Source organism: Pimephales promelas, chromosome 21 (genome assembly GCF_988280905.1).
Source record: "Pimephales promelas chromosome 21, fPimPro1.hap1.1, whole genome shotgun sequence".
Lineage (NCBI taxonomy): Eukaryota > Metazoa > Chordata > Actinopteri > Cypriniformes > Leuciscidae > Pimephales > Pimephales promelas.
Genome location: NC_142789.1, coordinates 6554281 through 6580689, shown reverse-complemented (window position 1 = coordinate 6580689; position 26409 = coordinate 6554281). Strand labels below are relative to the sequence as shown.

Below are 26409 nucleotides of genomic sequence, written 5' to 3'. Positions count from 1 at the left end.
AAATTTAAACTTGTATAACTTTTGAAGTGAATCAGCTGCAGTAATCTCTGGGTCGCTTTAAAAAAACAAAAAACAAAAAAAACAACAACTTTAGGTCTGTATTCCAAAGCATTCATTAACTATTTAAGATTGATGCTCAAAAGGGGAGTGATAGTTAACAGGTTGAAGTAAAATAAAATAAAACAACATTATAAATCTTTAGTAGGCTATCACACCTCTTCAAGCGACAGAACCGAGCACACTCACGTCACGCTGTCTGCGTCACTGTTGAGCGCAAGGGATTATGGTTAGACAGCCGGAAGTAAGATGGCGGAGGTGACAGACGAGGGTAAGAGGTTTTTGTGTCTTAAATACCCTTTTATATTTTCCACACCCGTTTATTAATTATAATGAATCATGTTATTATTCCTTAGACTATTTGAAGGCGAGAGACCGAGTGCTTGCTTATTGTTGTTGATTTAATTATGCAATTTTATCGTAGCATTAAAACGCACCGGCCCCGGTAAGACACAACTAATGTTTACATAGCGTTACATTGGTTAAATACACATTCTCTTACAGAAGAGTTTTAATTATGTACAGGTACTGTATATTTGTTTCTGTTTATATGCAGGCATGTAACTGCATGTCCATCAATTGTAGTCTGGTTGTCGCTGTAAATGCGTGTATTGCAGTTATTTTTATCTGCGGGTTTCTGGTAGTTTGTGGCAGTAGTTGATGTGTCAGTTTCAACACGTTTTAAATAAACGTCGTCTGAGTTGGAGACATTAAGAGGAATTAGTGTGTGCTCTTTTTCCAGCCTAGAAAGTCAACTGTCTATGGTGTAGTGAGTTTAGATGCCAGTACAGCAAATGCATTTTTTATATTTGAAGAGTTCAGATGCAAAAGCCTCTAAGTGCCATTTGAAATTTTCTTCTAGTATGATCATTTTTATCAAGCTTGTATATTTAAGTTCAGTGATTTCACTTAAATGGCAATGATGATTACCTATCAATTGTTATTTAAGTGAAATTACTGAACTAAAATATACAAGTTTGAAAAAAATCATCATTAAAGAAGAAAACTTCAAATGGCACTTAGAGGCTTTTGCATCTGAACTCTTCATTTAATGTCTATTATTTTATTAAAACGAATGTAAATGTTTAATTAAGAAGTAGGCCTATATATATTTAATTTATTTAATTAAAGTTTATTTAATTAAACTAGTGTATTAATGTAGCCTTTTTAATATTAAAAAAAAAAAAGTTCCGCCCTACTTTTTGTTCTTGTTTGAGAAGCCATTTCATTTGGAATATACCTCACAATAGGAAAGACTATAGTAACTTAAATTTCATACTTACTTTAACAGGTCGTTAAAGGGTTTTTTCACCCAAAAATGGAAATTTTGTCAGTATTTACTCACCCTCATGTTGTTCCAAACCTCTATGTGTTTATTTGTTTTGCTGAACACAAAGGAAGATATTTGGAAGAATGTTTTAATCAAACAGATTTCATTCCCCATTGACTACCATACTATGTATTTTTTCCTACAATGGTAGTCAATAGACCTTATTCAGAGCAGCACCATGACAGGTATAAAAGTGAGGCTGTGAGGGATAGACTTACCGTGTTTCCAATGGCATCCACTGTAAAAAGCTGAATAAAGCGGCTAGATTACTTTACAATTTTCCACAGCTTACATTGTCGGGAGTTTTTTGTCAACTGACATTTCTTTGAAAGATATTTTTCCAGTGTTTCATGAACAGAACAATCCGAAAACACATTAAATAACAATACAGCCCATTGAAGAGATGCAAGTATATCCCTCACAGCCTCGCTTTCATTCTCATTAAAAATCAAAGATGGCGCTGCCGTGAATAAGGCGGATGGGGAATGAGATCTGTTTGATTAAAACATTCTTCCAAATATCTTCCTTTGTGTTCAGCAGAACAAATAAACACATAGAGGTTTGGAACAACATGAGGGTGAGTAAATACTGACAGAATTTTCATTTTTGGGTGAACTAACCCTTTAAATGTGCATTTACACAGTCAAGTCACCTTCATACAGTGCTTTTAACAATAGAGATTGTTTCAAAGCAGCTTTACAGTGATAATAGGAAATTAAAGTAACAGAGATTGTTTGGCTATAAAGCAGCTCTCTAGAATAAGGTTATTGTCCAGCTAAAGTTAGTGTTGATTGATTCACTGCCATTGTAAATATCATCAGTTATTAACTTAGGGCCCGCTAACACGACACCGTTCTAACAGAAACCCTTAACACGCTCCGGCCCGCTCATCCACACAACAATACTGCCTGGGGCCTCAAGAACGCAAACCTTGAAATAGGATGCAAGTCTTGAAAAATAATGAAAAAATAAAAGTTATCTCTGTGCAAACTATCCCTGTGAAAACGCTGATGGCGTGTGTATTACATGCGTAAACGTGCGTATTACATGTTTAGTCTATAGGTATGCGATGCGTATTTGAATATATATATATATATATATATATATATATATATGCGTAGACGTGTTGTCTTTCTCTACAAATTGACCTCAACAAATTAATTAAATTGTAATACAGAATTATATATGTATAGCCATGTGAACTGGAATTATTTTGACAAAGTTTTATCTGTAGAGGTAAAGGGAAGGAGAAGGGCGGCCTTCACAGGGTAGAGACCTGTTAACTCTTCAGGACTGCGGCCTGGATCTGGCGGACTGCGGTAAACCTCGGGATAAACAGAGAATGATATTAGCGTAGACGCCATCCTTCTTATGATGTAATTAGTACCTCAGGATTTATGGGAAGTTTTTCTGGTTCCGGCTGACCTAGTCTATGCAGCCTAACGTTAAATTATAGATGTTTGTCTTGGCGATACAACCACGATCGGATGATAAGATCAAATCATTTGTGACTCTAATGAGAGCTGTCTCAGTGCTATCTAAAGCGAAGGTCTAAATCCTGACTGGATAACCGTCATAGTTGTGAAGATACTGCCTTTTGATTCGAGATCGGCCTCGTATTGACTAATTCTGTTGGATCTAGTTGCAGTTTTTTTTTAACAAGCTGTTTAATCATAGCCAGCTTAAAGGTTTTTGGTACATATCCTAGTTACAAAGATGAATTAATGATATTATGAAGAGGATCTGTGACCTCTGGAAGCATCTGTCCAGGGGTGGGCAACAGTTTTAGTCTGAGGGCCACAGTTACTTTGGCTAAGTAAATGGATGGCCACACTTTGGACAATTGCAATTAAACATAGTTGCATGATTAAATGGTACAAATTATTTCAATGCAAATATTTATAAGGCTACTCTACAGTTACTTTGACTTGCCAGCCTATTTCAAGGCCTGATATTTATTTTTGCTAGGAATGTCTGACCTAGGATACAATAATTGGATTTACTTTCAAGGATTAATTTCCTACACACTACCCTGCATATTGTTCAACTGTCAATCATACCAATTGTTGCTATTCAAGATTGAAAACTATCAACAAAACTGCAAATGTATGTGTGCAGGTTACATTAACATACAGACTTCAGGCAATCTGGCTTGGAATTATCAAATTTAATTGAGAATATAAACCACCAGAGGGAGACCTTCATCACTGAATGATAAACATATTCAGCAGATTTCAGTTGTGATTTATTCATTTTTTAAAAATTTCTTTCACATATGTTGTTTAAATCATTTATAAAATAGAACACAATGTAAGCACAGATCAACGTTTGCTTGAATGATATATTAAAAAGGACAACATGGAATAGGCTTATGCATCTCACAACATTTAAATGTGATTTAGCTGTATCATCACCATCTACGGGACATGCACAAGAAATGGCAACATGAAACTAAACAATGTTGTAAAAATAACATCATCAATTAGGGATGGGCAACGATTAATCGCATCCAAAATAAAAGTTTGTGTTTACATAATATATGTTTGTGTAGTGTGTATAATTAATTTCTATATATAAAAACCCACACATGCATGTATATATTTTATATATATTTATTCACAATTAATATTATATATAAATATTTGATATATTAATAACACATTTTTCTTAAATATATGAAGAGTTCAGATGCAAAAGCCTCTAAGTACCTTTTGAAATTTTCTTCTAAAATGATAATTTTTATCAAGCTTGTATATTTAAGATCAGTTATTTCACTTAAATGGCAATGAAGATTATTAATTGTCATTTAAGTGAAAATACTGAACTTAAATATACAAGTTTGATAAAAATGGTCATTCTAGAAGAAAATTTCAAATGGCACTTAGAGGCTTTTGCATCTGAAGTCTTCATATACATGCATGTGTGGGTATTTATATATACAAATTAATTATATACACTACACACACATATATTATGTAAACACAAACGTTTATTTTGCATGCGATTAATCGTGATTAAACGTTGCCCATCCCTATCATCAATTAAGGGTAACTTAATGGAACTTTACACTACTTTAGAAAAATGTTTTTCGGCCTATAATGCAACTGAGATGAGAGCTTTTTGTCGGTGTTCTGTAACTCAATGTGAACAATTCTGGCGGTCGCCTTTCTTTACTAACTCATCGAAATCTGGGGTCGTGTTCGACATTGAGACTTCGGTTAGTCATGATCTGTAGCGTGATTTGTTAAAGTTCATTACAGAGGAAGTCTGCTCGCATACATGCGTGAAGCTAAACAAAACGTCAAAACCTGTCCAATGATCACAAGCAAGGTGAATTTCTCCTTAAGAGAGGGATCCCACACCATGTCAATCAACTCAAGCTGAGCCTCCGGAGGCGCTCGGTTGGGAAAAGGGGGCAGACACCAGCTCCACCTTTTTAAAAATGTTTCTATTAATCAGAGAAACACCTGTTGAATTCAATGCGCAGATCCTCGAGTGTTGTGTATTTGACAGTGAGTCGGGATGGCACATCCTTCATTGTGGCGAGAGTTGGGAAATGTGTAAAGCTCTTGTTTGTCATTTGTCGGGAAAACAGGGTCAGCTTTGCTCTGAATGCTCGCACGTAGGAATACAGTTTGTGCACAAACACATCCTTCCCCTGCAGCTTCCGATTGAGGTCAGTCATTATGGCCCATTAAATCCACAGCAAAGGCAAAGTCAAGCATCCAATTGGAATCTTCAAGTTCTGTATAGTCACCAGCCTTCCCGACATTCTCCAGAAACACCCCTATCGGACCTTTTATAATGATTTCAGATTCCTTAATGAGTCATTCAGGCTGTTTTTTTCTAAACTAGATTTACCAATTCATTAAAAACGTATTCACAGCCATAATATTCTAAAGAATTGTTGTCAAACAAATGTAATAACATGACAAAATGTTCCTTTATGGTTGAACTGTTCTTTTAAAGCTTTTGTGTTTGTAAGTTGGTAGCTTTACCTTTTAAATTTTTTATTATTTAGGGTATTTTATTCTTGTCATTTTGTATTTATTTAATTGAACTCTTATGCTTTTGCCACCATATTTTATTTAGTGTTTACTCTCTGATGGTTGGAAAGAGAAGAGTTTAACTTCATCCTGAGGAGGGATCAGACAGCAGCATGGCAGATGACAACGGTGAGTTGTGTTGGCAAACGCATAAAGAGATGATCTATTCTGCAGTTCTTTTGTGATATTAGGACAGTCATTGCAATTTGTTCAGTAGATTTTAAACAGTCTGATTTGTGCTCTCCAGAATCATTCATTCAGTGATCATGGACTAAGGCTTTAAATGGGTCAGTGCATTGCATCAGAGCCAGTAACCAGTAGATGTGTTGTAGGACATTATCTCTGCAAGCCCATGGTAACAAAAATAGACAGAAACAATTGACCCTTCGCTAAGCCCCGCCCTCCCTAGTTACTGTTGCTACGCCTGTCAAGCTTTCGCGGCTGGCCCATCTATTATAGTGTGGGTGCACCCGGTATCAGACATTTCAATGAGATAATTAGTAATTTTCGGCGAACAAGTGAAATATCTGAGCGAGCAAGACAAAAGGGACTACAGTATGCATTTGAGGGATATATTCACGACATTATATGCAACCGATTAGAGAATAATTTCTTAAAAATTGAAGTTAAAGCCTAACGTTATAGTCCCAGCCCAAGCAGCAGCGCCTCATACGCTGACCGTTCAAATGGGAAACACAAATTGAGGAACAGCTATGTTCATACACAGCAGGGTATGTGAAAATAATCTCAATAATTATAAATCAAACAGCTTATCAATAAATCTTGTGGAATAACGCTAATACCGGGAGAGCCGCGATCGGATTGGGTTAAGTTAAGGGGGAACGTTAGTAGGACGTCGATTAACAAAATGCTAAAATATATTTTAAAGTATGTCAGTGAGCCTTTGACTTGTCTCTTTAATCGTCTTATTTTACGTTATCATTATGACCAAAGAACCGTCAATATTTCCAAGCAATAGGTGTTTTTGTTAAGCATGTCGACATTTACCAGTAGTTGTGAATGGATCTCGCACATAGACGCTCGATCACGCCAATCATTTCCCCCTTGGCTTTTAACTAGATTTTCTGGAAGGAAAACAATTCCTCTCCCCCGTCCACACTTTTAGTAGGCTATACCGGTATCAGATTTGCACAATCCATACTCACAATGCTTCAGCATGTTTCCCTCGTTCGAAAGCTTGCCAGACCTCCCGTGCATAGTTACGGTTGCTAAGACATGATTGGCCAGTGGCGGTTTTCGGGCGTGGCTTAGCGGAGGGTCAATTAAAACCAAAAATGTTTTCTTTGGGTTTTCAGTTTTTTAGTCCATCTGTTTCTAAAGGGTTGTGAATTTTTTCATTGCCCTCGTGAGTTGTTCTGTTTTTGGGCCCAAAAAATAGAGCTTCGATCGTTCCCCTTAATAATTCCTAAAAAGCTGACAGTTCATCGGAATCTCACACATCTCTTTTATTATCAATGAAGCTGACTGCACAAAGAATCTTTCATATAATATCCTACACTTTGTTATAATTCGAGGATTTGCCAGCATACAGAATTCAGCACCGAACAAAAAAGTTTGTATCTTTGTCTTTTATAATCCAACAGTGTACAAAACAATAGTCACAAAATGGCAGCAGCTGCGTTTGTATGACACGAGAGAGCGAGGCCACGATACTGGATGGTATAATTAAATAACTACACATGACAAATAAACAAATAAATAAGGAAAATAAATCGGGGAATAACATACCACTGGATGCCACGATTGACCAATCAGAATCAAGTATTCCACAGAGCCGTGTAACAAACGTTTTCACCAATTAAAAAGCCTTTTAGTAATTATAATTCTAAAAACATCCCTCTTCAGGTTGGGGTACGTGTGTCTTTTTGCTGTGAAATTTTATTGAATTTTATCAAGTAAACATAAGAATAGCTTATATATTGTGAGTAATATTTCAGGAAGAACACTTACTGGACTGAAACAGCTTAGATTTACTTGATTATACATAATACATAATTCATACATAATTTCTTACACTATTATTATATGTTTTTCTATGTTATTATTATTTTAATCTGGATACATTTGAAAAATACCTTTTCGTTTCAAAATGCACTCCACGCTTAAAACCTCATAAAAGTGCATTGAGATGATGCATACGGAAGAGACATCATAAAGTTCTCATATTATTCATTAATATCACTGATGCATTCAGGTCACCATTGTTTGACCATATGTTTGGTCTAAAATCGTTAGCAACAGTGTAAAAGTGAATGACTCATAGCAGCCACAATTACGAAGAGGGACAAACTATCGGTTCAATTTGCGTAACAAATACCTCCTCTTTCACCGTCCATACTACAACCCAGAAACTGTATTTTCAAATTGTTCCACTTTTAATTTTTAAAAAGCTCAGTTTTTGCAGGACAAAAGCGCTGCAGTGTGGGCGGAAAGCCAAAACGGAGAGAAAAGGGTGCTTTTTCAAAAACGAAAATGTATTACTGTGGACAAGGCCTAAATGTATTAAATAAAATACATTCATAATCTACATTTGTCACACTTTATCTATTGTAGAATGTTGCAAAACCGAAAGTACTTGGTTTTGGTACAGACTCGGTACAGAGTGATTGAATCATAACCACTCACACTGACTCAGACATCTTGTTTTTCATCTTGCAGAGAAACCTGCTGTTGCTCCTCCAGTGTTTGTGTTTCAGAAGGATACAACGCAAAAGGTAAGACCAGCACCAGTTCTCACTGACTCTGTTCACACCTGTCCAAAACTGGCTTTAAGACACTGATTCTGTCCCCAGAGGTCCGCTGACGGATCCAGCACAGAGGATGGAGAAGGTGAGTTTAGTTTTTTTTACAGTCAACAAAAGATATTATTGAAAACACTGAATTTCACAAAGAAACATATTTGATATAATTTGATTGGGAAAAAATAATAATTATTGTTGGTTGTGGCCCAATTAAGCACATTTTAGGGCTGTGCGATTAAACGAAATCACTCTCTGCTCTTGACCGAATGAAAAGAAGTGAAATTCTTTCTTCAGTCGAAAAGTGAAACGATCGCTCAAAATCAAAATGAACGAATCTTTTTCCGAGTCAATTTTTTCATTTCGTTCGTTGAATGAACCAAATGACTCGGAAAAAAGTTTTTTTTTATTTTGATGAACAGGAGTTCATCAAAGTTTTATTTTGACCTAACTCGAACAGGAGAGTCACGAACACGCGTCACAGAACAGAGCAAGGCGACCATTTGAGCTTATAAAACTTAAACTTATAAAACTTTATTTATTTTTTAAATGAGCGATCATTTTGATAAGACCCTTATTCATCGTCTGGAATCGTTTAAAGCCCTTTGAACAGTTTGTAGTTTGCACTGAAATTGTCTTTTGGACCTTGAACTGTTTGGTTACCAGTAAAGTGCATTATATGGAGAAAATTCCTGGAATGTTTTCATCAAAAACCTTAATTTCTTTTCGAATGAAGAAAAAATGAAATGGACATCTTGGATGACATGGGGGTGAGTAAATTATCAGCAATCAGCTTTTTTAAAAAGTGAACTACTCCTTTAAAGCACTGTTTGTTTTATTATGGTCTTTTTCCTATTGAATTTGTCCTATTGTTTGTAATTTGCTTTTTTATTGTATTACTGACTGTTTACTTATTTTCAATCATTTGAATTTTTTTCTAAAGTATCTAAAATGTAGAAATCATAGGAAATTTTCAACAAATACACATTTGAAGGATATACAGTGCTTAGAATAAGTAAACACCCATTCTAAAGTTGACTAAAAAGATGAATAAAAAATCATTTTTGGAAATTGATCTTAATGTCTTAATTAAAAATTAAACCTTTAACGACACCAATTTTCTTTGTGAATGAATAATGTATCGTAAATAAAAAAAATGCTCTTCCTTAAAATACAGGGGGCATAATTCAGGTCACCCCTATTTTAAATTCCAATAGAGTCAGGCAGATTTTTATTTTGAATTTCATGGATTCAGGATAAAATGCATCCTGATAAAGTTCCCTTGGCCTTTGGAATTAAAATAGCCCCACATCATCACACACCCTTCACCATACCTAGAGATTGGCATGGTTTTATTTCAGTTAGTCTAATAGCTGATTTGATTTGCATTGAGAGATGATCTTATGGAAAGTACCCCATGCCAATCTCTAGGTATAGTGAGTCAACTTTAGCATGGGTGTGCTCACTTATGCTAAGCACTGTAGCTATTGTTAAAGGAATAGTCCACCCACTAATGAGAATTGTCATTAATTACTCACCCTCATGTCATTCCAAACTCGTAAGACTTGATCTTTGATGATCTTTTTGATGAAATCTGAGAGATTTCTGTCTCTCCATTAACGGCTACGCAACTGGCACTTTGATTCTTCAAAAAGTTCATAAAGAGATTGTATGTGAATAAAATTCAATCATCATATAAAGCAATCTTGTCTCTTCATAAAATTTGGACTAAACCACCCAATCATATGGATTAGTTTTACGATCTCTTTTTGAAGCGTCAAAGTGGTAGTAGTTACTTGACTCAAGCTGTCAATAAAGGGACCAAAAGCTCTCAGATTTCATCAAAAAGTATGGTTGTATTCAACCAAAGAAATCCTTAGTCGACCAAAGTCGAGTCCTGCGCAACGATTAGTCGACTAAAAAAAAAAACGTGATGTTTTGATTAAACATTTTTTAAACAATTGTCATTGAGCATTTATAACACAACAATGAAAAAACATCACAAATAAATAAAACTATAGTAATAATACAATTCTTTGAAAATTAAGTGATTTTTTAACTGCAAAAAGTGAAGAGCTCTGTCCTAGGTCTATAGTAACAGTCACAATCGCGCACCTGACCACACCGCACGCTGCAAAAAATAGAACTGCTATCTGCCACATAATGAAAAGTCCCAACAAAAGCTCTCATTTATACAGGCTTTATATTCTTCTTTACTTTCAAAGCTATGGGTTAACTTTCGTCCTGACGATCAAGGCGTTTTAAACAACACACAAAAAACCCAAATAACTTAAAAACAATCCTAATAATAGGCTGTAGGACCGCGTATAGGTTTATTTTCGTTTTGTTGCATTATTTAGGCTATTTTCAAATGTGTCAAGTGTACAAATAAAAACGAAAACATTAAGAAAACACAATCTATTGAGTCAGCATGATATAACCGTTAAAAGGCTGCTCACGTCTTTTGCGCGTTCAAGTTCGATTTCAAATGTAGGCGCGTGACTTGCGCGCTCATAATGGAGCAACGTTATTGCCTCCCTCCAGAGTCTTGTCGTCTTTGTTTTAAAATGCAGCCAGACAAAAGATTTAGATTTCCTGGACATTTTGTCGACTAAAGCCAAAACAAGCAGCGTTCTAACTGAATGAATACAGCATCCCGCAGCAGCGCAGCCAGCCACAGGTGCGGTTCCCGAGTGTATTATGTGTGTGCGCTGCTAAACTGTGGCGCAGTTACAAAAATAGCCTAAATTAAAGCATTTTAAAGTTGGGGACAAAACATAGGCTAATTATATTTAGAATACAGTAATAAATAACTGCTTATAAATGAATAAATATCAAGGAGTAAATCATTGAAAAATTCTTTCTATTGGTAAAAAAAAAAAAAATATGCAACTGGTCGACCAATAAGAATGTCCGTCGACCAAGACGGCATCGACCGATTAGTCGACTAAACAACTAAAGTTGACAGCCCTATCAAAAAGATCTTCTTTTCAGCTATATAACTGCAATTTAAATAAAGATGCTTAAATGTCAAAAATATTTTTACAGTGAAAAAGATCATAGAGTCCTGAAAAATGTCATTCATTTTTTTTCTTTTGATTTTGGGTTGGAAAATGTGCTCCATCCATTGAGGTCTGTATAAAGATTTGTTATTTTTTTTTTATGAATTTTTTTTCTGGACTCCTTTTCTCCCCCAGACTCTGATAAAGAAGATGGCAGATACAGTCCTGCTGCCAAAAGAGGAAGAACATCACCATTTACACAATTCCCACCAACTCATTCCGGTAATCCAGAGATTTACACCTGGAAAATAATAGCAGATCTTTCACCTGCTTTATTTGACACACTTTATTTTCCTTTTTCGCAGTTTCTAAGAATAATGTTTTCATGCCGTCCAGTTTCTGCCAGTCACCAACCGGAAACTCCGACTCAGAACCTGGTGAGATTTGCTACAGTTTTGCTTCAAACTTATACCAAATCTCACATTGTAAGTCAGCATGAAATGGCTGCATATTTTATGTTCATTGACATTTATGTCCAGCAGGATATTCAGTGAGAAATAAATGACTCAAGAGTTGATTTAATCCATTTGGTATTGATCAAAAGTGGTCTGTATTTGACCGACATAAGGAAAGTTGTTTCAGAAATGAAGCTTAGTTGTTAGATTTTCAAAGTTTACAAAGACAAACATTTGCTCAATACATTTGCATTGGAGAAAGGAAGAAAGTGTCAGTTGTTGACAGAGCTCATTTTCTCAATTGTTTATTTTTCCATCAGAAGAGAAGACTGTGGGGTTTCGCCTGAAACCCCCGACTCTGATCCACGGTCAGGCACCGAGCACTGGTGAGTCAGTGTTCAAGCATCTGCTGTTTTGAACAGTCTGTTGACTAATGTTCAGTTGTGGTGCTTTCATAAGATTGTTTATTTACATGATTACATTGATCGTCACCATTTGAACTTTCAGTTCCAGAGACTCTCAGAGGGCCTGACAGCTTGAGGTGTCATGAGTTCACAGCAATCATTATGTGATTAATTCATTTCAGGTGTCCCTAGCCCCAAACCCAAAGAAGCCCAGCGCAGTATTCTGCGACCTCCAGTGCTGCAGCCCCCTCTGGCCCGAACCCCACCTGAGAACAGTGAGTACATGATGAATATCATACGGTGGCCGAGAGAGCTCACCGCGCTGCAACCTGATGAAGACGATTGCAAATTCAAAAAAACGTGTGCAACTATAAAAACGCATTCAAATACAAAAATACATCCGCAAATTAAGAAAAACATCTTCATGAGTTCCACAACACACCTGTGCTCCAAGTACTCCCAACACAACCAAATACAGAAACGCGCTGCAAACGTTCACAACACCGCCAAATCCAGAAACACGCTGCAAATAACACGGTCCACAACGGAAATGTTTCCGGGGAACCAAATAAGTGACGGACCCGACTGGGACTTGCTTATTGCTCGTGAGCTTCCCTATGCCCTACTCCCTTCAAAGGGCAGACCGCAAAGCTCTTCATGCTCTTCATGAATTTGGCGTGAGCATGACACCTAGTGCGTCATTTATGTAGCCGTTTGGAACTTGATGAAGGGAGCAACAACAGACAACGTAACAACGCAGCACTTTGTCCATCAGCTGTATAGCTGTTCTGAGGACAGAAATATAATGATTAACATAACGGTTGCAAATAATTTATTCATTTTTTTATTTTTACTTTATAAAAATCTGTTAAAATATCCGTTTTATATATCTGTATGTCAGTGCCATACATTACCTAACATTTTTAGGAAACTCTTATAAAAATTTAAACATAAAATTAAACTATTTGTATAGTGTAACTGATGTGTAGATTAATATCTTGCCTTCATGTTCTTCTAGATCTTTTTTTTATTTATTTAGTTTAGTTTTCAGATCATTGTTCTTTTCTCATTTGTATTGTGATGACATTGAACATTGTTAACACATGTTGTATATTGTACACAAGTTGTATGTCATAATAATTTGAATCTCGGTGTTTTGCGGGGGAAAAGAAATTAAATAAAGTAGAATTTTGAGTAAGCAAGGACTCCGTTATAAACGAACTAAAAAAAATATATAATATTATAATATTATTTATATATACAATATTACTTTAATAGTATAGTTTATTTGTATAGTTTATTTATATAAAAAAAATATGCTTTGACTTCTTGTCAATAAAGGTTTTTTTGCTCTATGTTCTAGTCGGGTTCTAGTCGGGTCCGTCACTTATTTGGTTCCCCGGAAACATTTCCGTTGTGGACCGTGTTATTTGCAGCGTGTTTCTGTATTTGGTGGTGTTGTGAACGTTTGCAGCGCGTTTCTGTATTTGGTTGTGTTGTGAGTACTTGGAGCACAGGTGTGTTGTGAAACTGATGAAGATGTTTTTCTTAATTTGCGGATGTATTTTTGTATTTGAATGCGTTTTTATAGTTGCACACGTTTTTTTGAATTTGCAATCGTCTTCATCAGGTTGCAGCGCGGTGAGCTCTCTCGGCCACCGTAATATCAGCTCAAGTAGAGCATCTGAAGGAGAACTACAACATGTAACATGTCTGGGGCCTCATGTTCAAAGACTTGTGTTGAATTCAAACTAAAACATTACGTACGATCAAAGCTGTAAATGTGCGTGCGCAGAAAAGAAAAACAGATCTGCATACGATGGATCCCACGCATATTCTCTTTGTACATCCCAATTAACGTAAAATTGAGCATACATGCATGAGCACAACGCCCCACCCAGTCTCCTCCCTCAATTAAATTAATTTAAATATGGTAATTAGTCAAAATTGGCAAAAGAAACCTCCAAGAACATGGTTAAAGCCAGCAATAAACGCAAGAAATTTAATTGAAAATGTTTTCTATGTGAATATACTGTATGTGAAAGTGTAATTTATTCCTGTGATCAAAGCTGAATTTTCAGCGTCAATACTCGTCTTCAGTGTCACATGATCCTTCAGAAATCACTCTAATATGATGATTGATGATCAAGAAACATTTATGTTTATTATCAGTGTTGAAAACAGCTGTGCTTCCGCTTCATATTTTCATGGAAACCGTGATATAGCATTTTCAGGATTTTTTAATGAATAAAATCTTAAATCAAACACAGAAATCTTATAATCTTTTGTAACTTTATAAATGCATTTACTTGCACTTTTAAATAAATGTAATGTGTCCTTGCTGAATAAAAATATTACTTTCTTTTTTACCTTTACTGACCGAATTAATGAAGTTTATTTTTTATTCTTAGTAAAGCCAAGGCTGCCATTGCTAGACGCATTTGCACATGCTTTATGTTCTTTCTTAATTGCATAATAGAATATTTTAATAAGACTCGTGTGACATAATTTGTAATCGATATATTATTTGACATATTATTAAGCAATATCTGACAGCTGGTGGTGCGACAGAACAATTCGTAGTGTAATGTTTGCCACTTCACTTTATTGCCTCTGTGAGTCGCCAATCAAGGCAAATGTACGTATGCCAGATATGAAGATTACTTGGAGGAACGCACATTCTTACGTTAATTTCACTGTTAGTACAACTGGACGTGAACGTGAAAACTGGCGTACGCCGTGTTTTTGTACGTACGCAGTGTTGATGCATAAGGCCCCTGTTGTTTCACCAGACACGAGCAACAGCAGTTCAAACGGAGTGGAAAACCTCTCAGATGGAGGATCAGAATGTGAACGTAACTCAGAGATGACTGCTGCTGGCTCACAGGAAAATGACGTGGCATCGGTAAGACATGACTCAAACCGCCGCTTTTACCGTATCCATTCGAGCCCTCAAAGTCCTCATCCTTTGGAAGTGCCTTTTCTCAACATGTCGACAACACAAACCACACTCCTCCAGTCTTAGCTACAACTACAGTGTTTAATGTCGGGTCAAAGTAGAGCAGCCAATAAAGACCATAGGCTGGTAGAAGACAATAACTTTATTTATCATTCACTTTGATTTTTTTTTAAAACTTTGCAAACCTTTTATATTCAAAAACAACCATATCACTCACCGTATGAAAGGTGATGTTCGAAAAAGCATAAGAGGCACTTTAAAATGAATGACAGTATGATTTTAAATTATAAATACTTTTTGTATTAGTTTTAAATAGTTTAATAACCTGTTTTATATCATTTTAAGCATACCATACTTTATTCTTGTGAGTTCTTTTGCCTTAAATGTGTATTTGTGCTATATAATAGCATATATTTGTGCAATATGAAAACATGTTTTCATATTCTACAAAGGAAGCATGTTTGAACACGGCATGGGCTAAGGCCAGACTTGTTTAGTTTTAGTTTCCAGAAAATAGTCTGTCATCTTGTGCTAAATATCTAGCTTTTTTTTTTTTTTTTGGCTGAGCCAGTATTTTTAGTTAAGTCTTTGATGCGTGAATAAAGCAAAGTGAACCATGTGTCATTTGGTCACACTTTTAAACTTAAAATGACTTTTTGTCATTACTTTTAAGGTACAGAACAACAGTACTTTGGGAGAAAAAACAGATGACAAACCTGAAGGACACGATGCCCCGGTTGAGGCCAGTTTTGTATTTGGACAGAATATGAGGGACCGAGCAAAGGTTTGATTCATACTGATGTTCTCTGTGTGATTTTGTCTCATTCCTATTTGCACTGGGTTACTCATTGAATATTTACAGTACAGTATTTTTGCTGTCAGTATAAAAATGAAGCAATATTTGGAATATTACAATGGCTTTTTATTTATTTAGTTTCCCTATTCATCCCTGACCTTGAGTATGAATGCCTTTAGACTGATGTTTTAATAGGATCTCTTATTTAAACTTCAGTAGAAAAAAAATCTATTATTCAAACTGTTTCAATGAAATGATTGAACATACTTCTTATTCAGTTTCGACTGCAAACATCAGTCAACATCATAGGAGGCTCCACATAATATGATGAAGTTAGGGACACGCCAAACTGACACCAAAGAACTAGCGCTGATGAAAGCCAGCTGTGAGACTTCTTACAAAACATTAAAAAAAACTTACCAACCCCAAACTGTTGAACGGTAGTGTATGTTAATAATATTGCTGTTATATGGTTACACATACATGAAAATCATTAGGTATATTTATTTCCTCATGTAAAAAAAAAAAAAAAAAAGATTGGGGAAACAGTTGGGGAGAACATGCCTTTGTTTGTTTTTTTTAAACTAGATTTGATAATGCTTTAGTTTTTAACATTTTTTTTTTCTTCTTGCAGTATAGTAGATTTAAATACAGTTTGATTTTTATTATTGGTTACTGTTAGTGATTCAGGACAAGACAAAAGCAGTTTGGAAAATGAACATCAATGAACAAAAAACGTCATTTTTGTCAATTTTGAACACAAAAGTTACTGACTGCAGCTTTAAATTATGCAATAATATAGATTATTATTTTTTTTTTTTAAAAAAGCTTGGTTTTGAAGTATTGTATTTGCTGCAGGTGGGTAACTGCTGGGACTCTCAGAATACCGATCATCTTCTGCCAGAAAATTCAGAGGAAACTAATTACTTTTTGCAGTGCACCACTTCTAGGTACTGCAGTTCAAATGTTCATCTTTAAGACATTTTACAGATCTCCTCAGACAGAAACTTTTAACTTTCCTTGGCATTATTATTGTTTATTTTAGCACACAGAGACCTGACAACAGCAATGCCAACAGTGTGAAGTTTGTCTTTGGGCAGAACATGTTGGATCGCGTCTTGGTAAAGCGAGAAATTCCTTTCTGTTTGTCATAATTTGACATGCTCACGTTATCATAATCTACAGTTGCTGAGTATCAAGACTCAATCACTCAATCCCTTGTTCTTCATGCTTCCAGGCGCTGCCGAAACCTGGCACAGAACTACCAGGGGGCAGCAGAGAGTTTCAGTCTGAGATGGGCCTGTTCAGCCAGCTTTCATCCTCACAAGATCAAGCTGTGGAGAAGAGTATGTGTTTCAGACCCAATCACAAGCCTGACCTGACAAAAATCATCATGTTGAGTTTTGAGATTAATGGCTCATCGTTACTATGGCCAAAATGAGAACACAGCCGTGTCAAACAGCTTCAAAGCTGAATATTCAAATCATTACTACCATCATCTACGTCACATGATCCTTCAGAAATTATACTAACATGTTGATTTGGTACTTAAGAAACAGCTATTATTATTATTATCATCAATAATAATACAAAAGAACAGCATTTATTTGGAATATAAATCTTTTGTGAAATTGATCAATATGATGTTGATCAATTTAACACATCCCTGCTGAATAAAAATATATTTTTTTCCGTACATTTTCTTGCACCAGAGTTTAGGAACCACTGCACTAAATCATTAAAGATAATTAATGTGACTATAATGTGCTGTAGGTGACAACACGAAAGAGTCCCTGGAGGAGTCTGCGGCGCGACACGAAGCACACAAGTCTCAGAAGTGTCTATTAGAGCGGGTGGAGGTCAGGACAGGAGAGGAGTCTGAGAGCAACGTTCTGCAGGTGAGAGCAGATCTTGCATCTGATCCATACAGATGGGCTTGATGAAAACACATGAGAAGATGATCCTGCGCTGTCCCGTGTGTTTTCAGATGCAGTGTAAGTTGTTTGTGTTTGAGATGACGTCTCAGTCGTGGGTGGAGAGAGGGTGTGGAGTGCTCAGGCTTAATGACATGACATCAGCGACAGCGGATGACGGCACCTTACAATCCAGACTGGGTAATGATGTTGTAAAAGTCCCCTTCACTCGTTACATTTTAATTCTCTGGTGTTTTGATAGTGGACATGTGCCATAGTAAAATGCACAATACAACAAATTTGAAAAGCAAACATAAGTTCTTAACACAATGAAATTATGGCACAGCACAATGAAATCAATCTACAACACAACCGAAATAAGCCGCAACGCAACAAAATAAAGCTGCAACACAACGGAAATCCTCCCGACCACTAGAGGGCTCTCTGAGCGCAATAAATAAATATTACAGAAATGTACTAAAAAAAATTATTGTTTATTGCTGTGTTTGTGCTTTTTCCGGGATTATTTCATACAATTTAATACATGTATTATACCTTCATCCATGCATGCCGTCGGATTCCGTCGTTGTCAAGTATGGAGAGAACGACCGAGAGCGCTGTGTTTCCAGTTGTTTCCCTCACGTGGACTAATGGATGCCTGATGATCAGTGGTGGAGGAAGTACTGAATCTCAGTACTTAAGTAAAAGTACAAATAACCAGATAAATATTTACTTTAGTAAAAGTAGAAGTAACACAATGACAACCATACTTAAGTAAAAAGTACCTGATTTTAAATGTACTTTTAGTATTAAAAGTAAAAGTACTTGCATAACAATTGATTATCTTAATGACTATTTTCTAATGATTAATAAAACATTTAATTCTAACTCATTCAACCTAATACTCCTATAATGATGTTCAATAATGATGGGAAAAGCTGAAACAAGCTTGCAATTAGGCAATATAAACCATGCTTATCCTTATGTTAATAACTATGTTTGGCAGTAAACACAATTAATTAATGGTGTAATTCTGAACCTCTTGGCTTGCCATAATCCTAACCAAATGTATATTACACAAGGTGTGTTTCCTATGCACGTAAAAACACATTTTCGCGTATAAATTGCACGATAAACACACTGCGTGCGAGACGCATTTAGTTGATGTATCTATGGTAACCAAACGTCACTGGTGTGACAAACGTGCAACGAACGGACGGTCAGATTACGTTTTGGCAGGGGAAAAACTGATCAGAAAATGTAATGAAAATATAACCGAAGTTGTAGAAATGTAGTGGAGTAGAAAGTAGAATAATTGCTGCAAAATGTAACGAAGTAAAAGTAAAAAGTATACACTATTTATTCTACTTAAGTAAAGTAAAGATACGTGAAAAATGTACTTAAGTAAAGTAACGAAGTATTTGTACTTCGTTACATTCCACCACTGCTGATGATTTAAGTGCGTTCTATCCGTCCATGCAATAGATGCACACCCTTGAATGAGCGCGGATTTCTAGTTCATTTACTTGAACTTCTGAGGTAATATCTTTGGTTTGCCCCATCTGAGAAACTGAGAGGCGGCCAAAATCAGATTGTAAAATGGACTGAATTAAAGCTCTTTACGAACTTGACGTGAGATGCCGACTGAACTGCGCTTGCTGTGAATCACTGTCACATGCACAAGCTTAGAGCAATATTTTAAGTAACTAATACATTTTTAACTAGCCAGTCCCTCCAGGATTTCACGATTTTTTTTTTGTGATTTTTGCTATCAAAATGACTGATTTTGTGGTGGTAATTTCCAAAAATTTGTGAAAAAATGTGTGATTTATATATAACATTTACCATAATAGTATTCAGTCCTTCCAGAAAAACGCGGAGTTTTTTTGTGATTGTTGCGGGCAAAAATTGATTGATTACGCGGTAAACTACTGGCAGCTGTGGTTGCCAGCATCATACCGTAAATTTATGCAATTTTATGCGATGAAATTGCAGGAATTTGCAAAAATTGCGGTTTGATGAAAAAGAGAAAAAAAGTGATTCCCCCAACATCCTGTTCTCACTAGGCTAATGTAAGAGTCATTTCTTATTACTTCCTTTGATAAGCAAGCTTACTACATCATAGAAAGTGCTGGGAATATTTAATTTCTCATCTTGTTTTATTTCAGACTGTAACGAGTGTAAATAAGGTGTGGCCCCTTTAAGAGCTGCGCGCTCCCTGTTGAACTCTCTGCAGTGTTCTATGTGCGCCTCGAACAACCCATGTGTGCGGGTAATTTCTGTTTGATGCTACTTCTTTTATCTTATGAAGTTTATTAAGTAACGGCGTGGCGGTAGAACGTGTGACAGACAGTTATACGAATTCGATTTGTGAGATGTCAATCGCCTCCGTGAGTCTGTCTGTCGTCGTGTAATTGCGTCACTTCATAACGTTCCCATGGAAACAGGGGGAAATGGCTGCTCTTGTGTGAAGCAAACGCAACATTTTTCAACTTTCTGCTAAGATACATGTGACTTTCTTTGCAACGAAAATGCGAGGATTATGAAATTATGCAAACCCCGCATATTTTGCACGGAAATCGGCAATTTATGCGGCGAAAGTGCGGCGTATTTGAAAAAATGCGGCCCCCGCATAAATATGCGGACTTTGGCTGATTTTGCATTGAATTCAGCGATCGCATAATCGCGTTTTTCTGGAGGGACTGACTAGCAGAATAATAATGCGTCACAATACACATAGTTGACTGCTTGTATGTTGTGAGAAATATGTGTGATCTGTGTTATGTACTGTTGTATACATGCTCTTAGTTAATTGCCCCTTCTGAGATTAGTAAAGTTGATCAAAAAGCAAAGTAAATAGTCTCCCTTTTATTTAAGTCTTAACTATTATAATATTTCGAAGGGCAAAAACTTTAACAAGAACTTTAACCATTGGCTTTACTTTTTCAATCAGCTGTCAATTCAGTGTGAGGGTAGTAGCATGGCATTAGTACCTCAGCTCCACCCGCGTCCCGTCTCTTTGCCCATTTTAATTGATCCGGTGTGGTGAAGAGATGAGTCCCCCTGAAGAGATGAGTCCCACCTTTGGACCCAAGCGATCCGATTGGTTCAAAGCTAGTTTTATTAGAGAACAAATTACAAATTAGAGAAAATCAGGTTATTATAAGAGACGTTTGAAGTACGTTATAAGGAGTCATTAATGTATTTTAACTTGTATGTTTCATATACTAGTATATAACCAAAGCTATAGATTGTACATTTAAACATTTCTCGTTCTTATTGTTTTTTAGTTAGCTTACATAGTAGCATAGCATTTAAGTTAGGCTGTTCCAGGCGGGCTAGTTAGATGTGCTGCTGATGCCTGGTTCTGACATCTCCGAAAACGTCAGAACAATGTTTTAAAAAGGCGCAATCTTTATAAATAAACCACCGATTTGAGCTTTAAACAACTATATTCTCGACTTAAAAACTCTTAAAATTACATTTCATGACACAATAACAGTAATATTTTTAAATTTCACGGACTTTCTCCTCTGCTGTTGACGCAACCTTCTATGAAAAGCGCGAAACAAATAAATGTATTACTTGAAACGCGCTAAACAAATAAACATATTATGGCAACAAACTGCTTTTATCAAATTATCGTGAGAACATATTTAGATCAGGCATGCCATACCACGGGGTCCTAAGGTGGGACCCATCTCTTCACCATACCGGTAGTGACGAGAGGTGATGCACTGCCAAGATGGCGACGGCCGGCCCCGCCCACTTTAGGCTTCAAAAACGCTCTTCAGAAACCCACGGGTGACATCACAGATACTACGTCCATATTTTTTTACAGTCTATGGTTAAAACTAATCATAGTGTAGATATATTTTTTAGAATGCTGACTCTTTAGATCAGTGGCATGGAAAACTAACTTTATCGCGCCCTCTAGTGGTCGGAAGCAGTTCCATTGTGTCGTGGCTTTTTTCCGTTGTGTTGTGGCACATTTCCGTTGTGTTTTGGATTCATTTCGATGTGTTAATTTCGTTGTGCACTAATGAGTCACCCTACAAATACAGCTCATGCTCATTACAGACAAAGCAGTCTGCAGATTTTGGAACTGTCACAAGGGGGAGCTAATACTTCTGTTTATACGCCATGGGTGCCTGTAGTCTATATAGACCTACTACAGCTGTGAAACTTTTGGTGAACAAAAAACAAATTCTCATGAAACGTGTTTGTCAGACACAAGTTTTAAAAGGATCATGTGTATTTTAATCACTGCGTAGTGTTTACTGAGAGCTCATCCTGGTGTTTGTTTGTGGCTTGCAGTAATGCGGACTCAAGGAAGTCTTCGAGTGATTCTCAACACTAAGCTTTGGCCTCAGATGCAGGTGGATAAAGCCAGCGAGAAGAGTCTCAGAATAACAGCCATGGACACAGACGAGCAGGGCGTGAAAGTCTTCCTCATATCTGTAAGAATGATTATAGTCGTGATTAGAGGCTGCGAACAGTGAATGTTAAGTGGTCGGTCTTATGTGGTCTCATCTCATCTTTCAGTCCAGCTCTAAGGACGCTGCCCAGCTCTTTGCAGCCCTGCATCATCGTATCCTGGCGCTGCGGAGCATTGGGGGTCAGGAGTCTGACGGTCAGCCGGATCTCCCCGCCGGAGAGGTCATCCGCTTCAGCGACGACGACGAGTCCCGCACGCCCCCCAAAGCGGCTACGCCCGATCCAGGTAATCTTTCTTGTGAAGTACTATGAGCGTGTGGTTGTGGCAACTCCCTCTATAGATGTTTACGCTCTATACTGGTAAGGTGTACAAATAAAACAAATATATATATTTATTTTTTGGGATGTGGCATTATCAGTAACTATTTAACTCTTTCCCTGCCAGTGTTTTTTAAAAAAGTTGCCAGCCACCGCCAGGGATTTTGACCTGTAAATAATTATATGAATATAATTGGAATTACTTTCAATAAACAGACATAGATACACACACTAATACACACACTATCTAAATACATATTATGTGGTAAATGTGCACAAAGAGAGAAACAATTTGGCCAATACACACTCATATTTATGCACACAGCCACACATAAATGCATGCACACTCACACATAGATAGATAGATAGATAGATAGCACACTCACACATATATAGTTATAGATAAATATTAGATAGATAGATAGATAGATAGATAGATAGATAGATAGATAGATAGATAGCACACACACGTATATAGTTATAGATAAATGATAGATAGATAGATAGATAGATAGATAGATAGATAGATAGATAGATAGATAGATAGATAGATAGATAGATAGTAGAGCCAGACCGATATTATCGGCCGATATTAGGCATTTTCCAAACTATCGGAATCTGCAGTTATAATGGCCAATAAATTAATATTTCAAAAATAAAATAAAAACGGACGAAACACACTTGAACCATGTCATGAGTGTTGGAGTTGTGTAGTTTGTCCACCAGAGGGCGCTCTACACCGTCCCTGTTGGCAAAACTCATTGAGTTGGTCACGACGACACATATATTGCTTGAATAACGATTAAATCTCTTCTTGGCCTGTTATATTGAAAATATATGTTATCCAATTTGCAGTATTACATTATCCATTGCTAAATTATGGCTCATTATAGACTAGCTAACCACAAAGCTAGATAATGCCACTATCATCAGTCTGTTCTGTTGTGACAATAAAAGAAAAAAGTTTCTTATTAAAATGCTTTATCATATTATTTTAGTTAAAACGCATAAATAACTACAAATAACTAATGGTAGAGAAATCTGTTAATGTTTTGTTGTGCGTTTCTGGAAAAAAAAAAAATATATATATCAGCCGATATATCGGAATATCGGATTTTAAAACCAACAAATATTTGTATTGGTATCGGCCTTCACAATCCTTTATCGATCGGGCTCTATTAGATAGATAGATAGATAGATAGAGAGATAGAGAGATTCTCATATATTTTCTTATCTTGTCTTACCTCTAAGCGTTCTGGCACCTTGGTAAGATGAATGAGATCTTTGCCTTGAATGCGTCCACTCACTGTCTGAAGTATCACAGTCTGTCCAATTTTCGACACACAGGTGAACTTTGTCTTCGTCCAGATCTGCGGCTCGTCCATGGCTAGAACTTTCTGTGACAACATGTGCATCTCTTTCCCTGACTACTTCGTCTGTTTTGTTCAGTTTTTTTTTTTTTATCTTTGAGTTGCGTACTCTTTCAAAACATGCGCACGGGTCTTCCTTACCGTATACCACCTAAAACACAGATATCCGGAAAATTCCCTGTTTGGCGGAGAAGCGTTTTTTCATAAAACCCAGAAAAGTACGTGTTTGGCAGGGAAACAGTTAAAAGCAGGTGTTCCTAATTGATTTGGTTTCAGGACCCAGATTTTACAAAGGACAACCCAGCACAAATTTACAAGATTTTTTTTTTATCATCCAAAAACAAAAATGTTTAAAATCAAGCATAAAATGTATTCATAGATTAACCTAAGCAGCAACAATTCAATCCATTTTTGTCCACATTAATTTATTTAAACATAAAAAATACAACTCTTACATCAAATAATAAAATGAAATAATAAAAAACCCGAAGTGGTTTGATGTGATTTTTTTTTAAAACAAACTTTTTTTCTTATTGTAATAGTAATAATAACAATTAATAATACAGTATTTTTTGTCCACCAAACCGCAGGAAAAAAGCCATAAAGCAAGAAATTTGACTGTCCCTAAATGGAAATTTGAAGTTCATTAATTGGGACTGCTTTCACAAACTTTAAACTAGATTTTTAAGTGAAGCACTTATCTCTCCCTTTCCTCCACAGAATAAAAAAATAATGTGCTTTGTAAATTTATTCCATTATTTTCAGGTAACCCGGAGGCTGGTGTGTGTTCTTCCACAGGTGACACACAGTGCTGAGCCTGCTGCTGATTTCTATCCCACAATGCCTCACTGCAGCCCTCTGATCAGCTCAAATACTATGCAGGTGTTTTTCTCCAAACTCCTTCAGGTGTACTATACTCATGTGTTCAGCTGGTTTTATTTATTGCATTTTTAACCGCAAAAAAAAAAGACTGCACACGTAACACTCTCAATGTCATCATATTGATGGAAATGAGAGGCTCTTAGTGTTTTAGTAAACCATCAAGATTTCTTAAATGTGATAACTCGTTTATGTGAGACTTAATTATTCCATCCCCTCCTGAGTGGAAACAGGATCGAGTGCACACAGAGACCAAACATCTCAGTTTCAGCTGCACTGTTTAAATCTTCCCTCACTCCTCACTTTAGAAGGATTTCAGATGAGTCATGGGGTGTGTAAGCAGCATGTAGTTTACTCGGTAGTCTGCTCATATACTGCTGTAGAACAGTACAATGGCTTATCTAAACAGAGTTTAGAATCCGAAACATTCACAATGCAGCTTTAAGTGGACCTCGTTTATTACATTATTCATATTATATCATATTTGTTTAGTCTGTTTACTTAAAGGAAAAGTTTACCCATAAATGAAAATTCTGTTGTGTCTCTCTTGTCGTTTCAAAGCTCTACAGTATATGCTATATTCTGGAAAATTCACAGAATATGTGTTTGGCATGACACGAGGGTGTGTAAAACGAAGACAGTTTTCATTTTTGGGTAAAACGTTTCAACTTTTAAAAATCATAACGGCGAGGTTGACCCCGCCAATAAACAAAAGGAAGAGTTGTACAAATACTTGCTGTAAATTATCCTCCAGTTTCAATGCAATAGTACCTTTTCACACAGTATATTTTTATGAAAATGTCCTGTATATCAAGAGTTAGTAATGTACATGGTTTAGGATCGCAACTTTTATAGTAAAATGTCTTATTGATGACGACATTTATTATTATCATAAAATTGGTTCTGTGCTGTCTGTTCCTACAATAATACTATATACAGTGTTTTATAACATATTTTGTTTGTTGAAGAGGTTTTGTCATTACATTAGTGAAAGAATGTCTCATTTAACAGGAATTTTGTTCAAAAGTAATGATTAGTTTGACATTTGGACTGTTTCATTTTTTATTTTTAAAAGAGTGGAATCACTTTTGTGATTGCGGAGCGTTTAGGACTGCTCTGTTGGGTTGAATCTCACAGGAACATATCTGGGTTGTAATTCACACTAAAATCGAATCTTATTTTTCTAGATAACATTCATCCAACCTCAATTTTCTGCAGCCTACTTTAAAGGAGTTGTTCACTTTTGCTGATAATTTACTCACCACCATGTCATCCAAGATGTCAGTGTCTTTCTTTCTTCAGTCGAAAAGAAATTAAGGTTTTTGTTGAAAATATTCCAGGATTTTTCTCCATATAATGGACTTCAATGGGAACCAAACGGTTCAAGGTCCAAAAGACAGTTTCAGTACAAACTGCAAACAGTTCAAAGGGCTTTAAACAATTTCAGACGATGAATAAGGGTCTTATCAAGCGAAACGATCGCTCATTAAAAAAAAAAAAAAAAAAGTTTTATAAGCTCAAATGGTCGCCTTACTCTGTTCTGTGATGCACGTTCGTGACTCTCCTGTTCGAACTTGTTTATCAAACTGAGCTCAAACTGAACTTTGTTCGAACTGAGCTTATAAAACTTAAACTTTGTTATTTTCTTTTTTAAAAGAGCGTTTCGCTTGATAAGACCATTATT

General features: G+C 36.2%; 1 protein-coding gene across 1 annotated transcript; it reads left to right on the top strand.

Annotated features, from left to right (window-relative positions):
- Nucleotides 1-222: 222 nt before the first annotated feature.
- On the top strand, nt 223-26031 carry ranbp3a (RAN binding protein 3a). The gene is made up of 18 exons (XM_039667382.2): nt 223-328; nt 5480-5562; nt 8113-8168; nt 8247-8283; nt 11390-11476; nt 11560-11631; nt 11970-12035; nt 12236-12328; nt 14846-14958; nt 15686-15796; nt 16667-16758; nt 16854-16929; nt 17046-17154; nt 17582-17706; nt 17796-17922; nt 22039-22181; nt 22267-22444; nt 24612-26031. Exons 2-18 carry the CDS (start codon nt 5547-5549, stop codon nt 24659-24661), a joined length of 1551 nt encoding a protein of 516 aa, XP_039523316.2. The 5' UTR covers nt 223-328; nt 5480-5546; the 3' UTR covers nt 24662-26031.
- Nucleotides 26032-26409: the final 378 nt, after the last annotated feature.